General features: G+C 31.4%; 1 protein-coding gene across 1 annotated transcript; it reads left to right on the top strand.

Annotated features, from left to right (window-relative positions):
* The first annotated feature begins 3,964 nt into the window (after positions 1-3,964).
* Positions 3,965-7,412, top strand: LOC111387506 (SPX domain-containing protein 1-like). The gene is made up of 3 exons (XM_023012068.1): positions 3,965-4,449; positions 4,773-4,899; positions 6,676-7,412. The coding sequence occupies exons 1-3, from the start codon at positions 4,099-4,101 to the stop codon at positions 7,086-7,088; spliced, it is 891 nt and encodes a 296-aa protein (XP_022867836.1). The 5' UTR covers positions 3,965-4,098; the 3' UTR covers positions 7,089-7,412.
* The last annotated feature ends 346 nt before the right edge of the window (positions 7,413-7,758 follow it).

The raw sequence follows: 7,758 nt of genomic DNA, 5'->3' as shown, positions 1-7,758 counted from the left end.
TATATTATTTTTTGAAGTAATTTTTTTTTTTAAAAGTGATTATTGTGAAGCATTATATAAAATTGGGTGGCAATCGTGAAACATTATATTAAATTAGGTAGCCATGGGACATCATTTAATTAAATTAACTTATATTAAATTAGTTTATAATAAGCACCGATAACATGTCACATCATTTAATTGGTGAATCGTTAAATACATGTGACATACTATTAACTTATTCATCAATTAAATAATATGTCATGTCATCGATGTTTAATATAAATTAAATAAATGTGTCATGTCCCATATATTTAATGATTTATCAATTAAATGATGTGTCGTGTCACCAGTACTTAATATAAGTTAGACACTAGTATTTAGGAGATCATTTTTGATATACTTATCATTTTACCCCTTTCAAAATTTTGTGGAAATGGTGAAAAGAAGTTGAATGATCATGATAAAATATTATGTAAAATTGAGTGCCAATCGTGAAACGGTATATTAAATTTGGTAGCCATCTTAAAATAAAATCAAATTTGACGACCATAATGACACTACATATAAAGTTGGATTGTCAAGATAAAACAAAATCAAATTGAGTAGTCATGATAACATGACGTGTAAAGTTGGCGGTCATTAATGGATTTAACCCATTGTGCTGATATATTACAAATATATTTTCAAAAGGACAATTATGGGGACAATTATTTCGGGGGGCATTTTTAAGAATGCTCAATTTTAAGGGTATGGGTTGAAAAATGTCTACTCAATTGAATTTAGTGCCAACTTGTCTATTATACCCTTAAAGAAAAACTACATTTTAAAATAGTATTCTTGACATTTTAAATGTCGTTCTCGACATTTTATTTTTTTATCAATTTATCACGAATTTTGAAAAGTGACTTCCATGAGAAGTTACATTAAAATAATATTTTTCGATATTTAATATGTCATTTTTGACATTTGAACACCGTTTCATTTGTCTAGAATGATATTTCATTTTGAATATGACATTTCTCTACATTTAAAAATGTCGTTCTTGACATTTCTGAATCAATGAAAAACATAGCATTTATTGTGATATGACATGTATACTTTTTGAAATTAATATGATAGGTTATGTGTCAAAATTTTATTGGCTAATAATAATATTGCAAAAATGTCCATTTTTGTCTTGTGTGGAATTATAAATTGTTAATAAGGGCATTTTGCTCTCAATTCTTCAAAATTATACATTTTTGCAATGGTGGACATTTTTGCAAATGACTAGGTAAAAATGGAAATTTTGTGGAATTTCCTCTTATTTTGGATTATCATGTCAAATAAGTATAATGATGTGTAGGTCCATGAAATGATGATGAAATATTAAGCTCTTGTTTGGTGGGATAAAGATCAATTTTTTAGTAAATTTTGATAAAAGTTAATGAAATGTGTGATTAAAATATTGTTAGACCATAAAATGTGGGATTGAAATGAATTATTAACTTTGACTTGGATTAAAATTTTAATTTTAATTGATACCAAACTAGGGTTAAATCAAGAACTCAAAGGCTTGGGAAAATCATACCCCACAATACCAAGTAATAAAGGTTCACTTGTGCATATAAAATTTGGTCGACCTTGCTACATGTGTATCAAATTTTATATAATGGGTCACATAATGTTATACGTAACTCTATCATTTGTTAATTTAAAATAAATCAACTTTTTAATACAATCTTTCCCTTCTACATCATTTTATTTAATCTTTTATGTACAAATATTATATTTTTCAAATTTTTGTATCATAGTTGTACGAGCATTTTGTTCGAGAAAGACTTAGAATTATTGTCTATCACAACACGAGTTGAAAAAGAAATTAAAAAAAGTACATTATCGGTATACGTTAAAATAATTCATAAATGATGGTTCAATTATTTTGAAAAACATAGGCCCTATCGTGCTTATTATTTTCATTCCTAACATAATATTTATGATAAATTTTATTGTGCTCTATCATAAAAACTTGGAGTGCATTTCGTGGCAAAAGTAAGGTAAAATTTTGTAATCATGTTATTTTAATTTATGATTAACGTCGGTGGATAGGTGTGGCACAATAACATAATCTGTTTGGAATAATTTCCAGTAGGGGTGGGCGTAGATCGGTTCGGTTCTCCGAACCAAAATTTTCGGGTATTTAGTAAATGGAACCGTCGGATCCATATATAATTATGGAACCGTTCGGGTTCGGTTCTGTTCGGTTCTATACTATAATTAAATTTTTTAACATTTATAACAACATTATATAAATACAACTAATGACATATTCAATGATTTTGAAATGTTAGATACTAGTAGACTACTTTGTTCAAATGATCGCTACGGTCAAAATTTCAGTTGGCGGAAGTCACTGCTTCGATCGGAGGTCACAGTGTCGATCGACGATTGTTTAGGTTTTGGAATGTCAACGAAACTGTGAGAGTCGAGACAGCGTTATACACTTTAGTGTAAGTATTTATAGTTATTTAGTGGGTTGGATCTTATTGAGTTAAGAAATGAGACAATAAAATGGGTTATTGAGCCAAAAATTAAAAAATTAGAAATGAAACAAATTATTGGGCAAAAAAATTGGATTTAAAAATTGTTAAATTGTTATTTTGTTTAGAAAAAATTAGAAAGATTCGTTCTTATTCGGTTCTTAGTCTAGAACTGAGAACCGAATCGTACCTGTCAGTTCTCAATTCAGATACCCGTTCGGGTATTTAATTTGACAAGAACTGTCGGGTTCGGTTCAGTTCGGTTCGATCGGTTCGGTTCAGGAGATTTGCTCAACCCTAATTTCCACATCTAGAAGAATTTTTTGAAAGAAATAAAATAAATATGATTTCAACATCTCAGGAGAATGGATGGAGAGAAGTTTTGAAAGTTCAAAAGAATGTGAAATAGGGAACGAGCTATGGATGGTAAAAATACCCGTAAAACTCGATACTTGTGGGGTCCCCTCCTAAACGAGGTGAAGATTACCTACTTAATCAGATAATTAGGTTGGTTACGGAGTGAAAAATTTCGCCCCCGAGGCAAATACCAGGAAGGGTACGAGTAACAAGGGTCCTACTTCGTTTATTTCTTTATTTATTATAAAGAATTCAAATATTTAATGGAAAAATTTCACGAAATTTCATTAAACCTAATAAAAAATGACCACTAAGGTTATCTAACAAATATGATAAATAATAAAAACATTAATTTATAAAATATATACGAATAATTTAATTTTTAATTAAAAATTTAATACCTATATTATTGTTTCATTTAAATAAATGTGAACAATAAAATGATTTATAAAAAACCATAAAAAATTAAATGAGTATGTAAATGGGACAACAGGTCCAGCACTAGATTGGGCATTTATCATCATGATAGTTAAGAGTGAGTTCAACAATCAAATTAGAAAATGTTTGTTACCCGTTACTATATATATACTTTTTTTATAGATTGATGAGGAGTTAAAAGGACGTAGATAATATTATTTATTTATTTTTATTTGGTAAGATTTTAGTCCAATTAAATCTCGTAATATAGTCAGTTGATAAATTAAGCTCATGTTTGAGCCACATTCTAGTAAAAAAAAATGTATTATTCATGTCAAATCAATGATAAATGTGTGACTAAAAGATAAAGAAAAATTTTAAATTTACGTATAATATTATTTTATTAAAAAATACGTGATTAAAATAATGTCAAATCACTATTAAATAATATATATTTTTTGAAAATAATGTAACTCAAACAAGTCTTAATTTGTAAGTTGTGATTTTCTTATAGTACAATGGAATAAAATTTACCAGGTAAAAATTGACAAACAAACAACGTTAAACTTTGCGGTCAAATCAAAGGGAATACTAACTTCTCCGAAATATATGCTCTATGAATATTCCCATGTGCCATTGTTCATTTACTTCGTCTAGCCATCGAATATTCTCAAAAAATTCCACCTACACGCGCGCTTGCGCGCGCATATATATATACACACACACTATGCACCCTAAATACCCATCTTCGCTATTCTTCATCTTCTTCTTTTTTCGGTTTTCCTTCCAATTTTGAGAGTTTTTATAGGGTGTGTGAGGGAACATGAAGTTTTGGAAGATTTTGTGCAATCAGATAAATGAAACATTGCCAGATTGGCAAGACAAGTTCTTATCGTATAAAGATTTGAAGAAACGGCTGAAACTGATTTATCCCAAACAAGGGTCGTGCAATAATCATGAAAATAGTGACATTTATACTAATGGGAGGCCAAATAAACGGCCCAGATTGAGTGATGATGAAAAGGAAGTTGGAGATTCTGTGTGTGGAGGTGATGATGATGGGGATGAGGTGACAAAAGAAGTAACTGATTTTCTAGAGCGTTTGGAAAAGGAGATCGAGAAATTTAATAGGTTCTTCGTCGATAAAGAAGAATTTTACATCATTAGATTACAGGTTTACCTTCTTCTTTATTATTTTTATTTTTTTGGTACTGTATTATTTTATGTTTTACGAGTATTCAATTTTTGCGAGTTTTTTTTTTTTTTTTTTTTTTTTGTCATTGTTTCTGTTGGTTTTGGGTAGATTATGCATTTTAGGAATCAGTAAATTGCACCGAAAAAAAGAGAGAGAAAAGGAAAGAAATATTTATATAAAGCTAAGAAAATAGTAGATAAAACAGAGATAATTTATATTAAATAACATGGTATTTTAATGGAATTCGTGTGGCCTGTACTGATTAAAACCTTTCTTACTATTTGGGTTTCGGTTGAATACAGATGCTAAAAGAAGAGGTTGCAGAAGCTAAGGATTCAGAGGTAGAGCTGATGAAAATAGGAAGAAAGATAGTAGATTTTCATGGAGAGATGATTCTGCTGGAGAATTACAGTGCTCTAAACTATACAGGTTCCTGGCACTTTTTATGCCTTAATATTTGTAAATGGCTTGCTCCCTCTCTCGAATGTGCATAGTTATGTTGAGTAGATGGTTGTTATGTCTGATAATTGCTATGTTAGCAGTTAAAATATAAGAGTTTTTGTTATCTATCTGCTCATCGTAAGCGGTTACCATAGCATTTTATCTCTTAATCTGATCAGAATTTAATCAGGAGCTTTCTTGACTCGGGCATATGTATTTAAGATTAGAAGGAAGTCTTTTTGCAACCAAAGTAGAAGATGAACCCTCTATTTTTATATTATTGGAACTTTCACATTTGAACTGCACTCATTTGTTAGACCAAAATAGCAGGCTCGGATGACCAACATGGTAAAAAAGCATTGTTGTTTTCAGTTTGCCGAAAATTGGAAGATGTACTTTGAGTGGATTTATAACTCTACTCACATATTACTGTTAACATGTTCATCACCATGAATCTTGAGGCACTGCTACACCTACATGAAGTTATGGGAAATAAAGGTTCCTACTTGATGCAATATGAACCAGTAAGAGTGATTTTTTCTTCAAATTCTTTTTATATAGACTTCCCTATCAAAATGTTATGGATGAGATGGTTTTCTTTCTCACTTCCGGTAAGGGGTGAGGTTATCTTTTGACTGAGATTAAGCAGAGGTGAAGAATAAATGTTTTTCCAGATTATATTGGGATCTTTTTAAAACTAGTAAAATATCTTGTTTTTATTGGATAGAACATTTTCTGGAGCTTTTTAATATTTTCCATATTTTTTTCTTTTATTAGAGTGCAATCCACTCATACACTTATAATAGATATGTCGATGGACTTAATTGATCGTTTTGGTCCTTGATTGAGTTCCAGAGTATACTTCCTTGTATGCAGGGACAACCCTTTCTATTTTAATAAACGAAATTTATCAAAACATGGAGAAGAATATCCTATGTTGAAGAGGACTGGTTAAACAACCACACACACACACACACACACACAGAGCAATACTTTTATGGTTCTTCACATTTTGTTTCTGCAAACCAATGGTTGATCCAGATCATCCATTATGTTAATTGGGGAAAATTGAAAGCACAACTTCTATTAGATATTTGTCAAGAATGAGGGAGATATGGAAAGAGAGGTGACAGGAGTGTTGTGAAGTGCATAAGTGAAAGAGAGATCGAGATGGACAACCTTCTTTTATGATTGTGAGGCAGCGAGCGAGAAATCTTTTTGTGCTTTTCCCTTTTCTTTTCCATTTGAAAATTCCTTGTACTGTTTTCTTTATAATTGCCTGTTTCTTCAAATTTGAACAAGACATCCATTCAAATTAGCGAGTCTTTCTTGGCAATTGCATTGGAGATACCTCATAATTCCTCAAAAGTGAGTGGAGATGAGGAATTGCCTAGTCAATGCAGCCTAAGATGTCCTTAAGATGTGCAAGCTAATCAAATACTTTTATTCATGTAGTAATTATGAAAGTGATGGTATTCTATCTGAGGGTAAACTTCCATAGTGGTACAGATCCTATTCATGATTGCTCTTAGTGGAATCTAGGGAGACAATTATTGATGAGGATTGAGTTCAGAAATTGTTGATAGGTAGAAAATATCTCTTTTTTTTTTTTTCTTTTTTTTTTTGCTTTTACTATTTTGCGGAGGGTAGTGTTCCCATGACTAGTCACTGATTCCATTTGAGCAGAAATTTTTATGGGATCCGATATACACATGTTAGGAAGTCAGGGTTCATAATTTCTGAACTTTATTGGTTTTCTGGCAGGACTAGTGAAGATTTTGAAAAAATATGACAAGCGAAGTGGGGAACTCATGCGACTACCTTTCATACAAAAGGTTCTGCATGAGCCATTCTTTCGAACTGAAGTTTTAAATAATCTCGTGAACGATTGTGAGATAATGATTTACGGCATCTTCTCATGGCACGAGCAATTGACCCCACCAGAAGAGATTGGTCAGAAAGAAGGTTGCAGTGACTGGGCTGCGACTGAGGATTCAGAAAAACTTCTTAGACTGCCTGAAGAACTTTCAGCAATTGAAAACATGGAAAATATGTACATGAGGCTTACTATGTCAGCCTTACGGACTCTGAGGGAAATCCGAAGTGGAAGTTCCACTGTAAGCATGTTCTCATTGCCACCCATGCAAGGTCATGACTTGGATGAATTTGGGAAGTAAAATCCTGTCACGGAGCATGAAGCTAAGAAACCTAGTGTTATTATACTTTTGGTTATGATATTTCCTTCTTGAAGCCCATAGTCTTGTTAGCTCTAGGTTTTTCTGTAAACATTACATTTGAAACTCAAAAGTACCACAAACCTCCATATCAAGCCTTTGTTCTGAAAATCAAGGAAGGTTTGTGGAGCTACTATATGTACTTGAATGTCATTTTGTAGAGGTTAATCACTTGTAATATTTTCCATCTGATGCTGTTTTGTTTCTTTGTCATGCTGTTTAGCTCGATAATTTATACTTGATGAAAGAAGAATGTTTGTAACATAATATTACAGTGTTGAGCTAGTGTGAAAATTGCATTATCTTCTCATTGCTTGGTTGCGAGTCTTTATGCAGACTTTCATAGTATAGGTAGATTATCATGCTCATCAGATGTTGTGGCATTTTCTCATTACTTTTATATGGGATTTCCACCTAAAGATGATCCTCTCCTACAGGGCCAAACCTGTGATTGTCGGGGTCCAATGCGAGGTCCATAAATTAGGCCTGTTAACTTAAAACTTAACATTAAAACAACAAACAAATATATTATACAAAAGATTTATATTATAAAATAACAAAATCAACAATGTTTTAAACAATTAGTTAAATATTATCTGTGCAATGTCCCGAA

Source organism: Olea europaea, unplaced genomic scaffold (genome assembly GCF_002742605.1).
Source record: "Olea europaea var. sylvestris unplaced genomic scaffold, O_europaea_v1 scaffold406, whole genome shotgun sequence".
In the NCBI taxonomy this organism is placed as follows: domain Eukaryota; kingdom Viridiplantae; phylum Streptophyta; class Magnoliopsida; order Lamiales; family Oleaceae; genus Olea; species Olea europaea.
The sequence above is the reverse complement of the archived record's forward strand: the minus strand, read 5'-3'. Positions and strand labels throughout refer to the sequence as shown.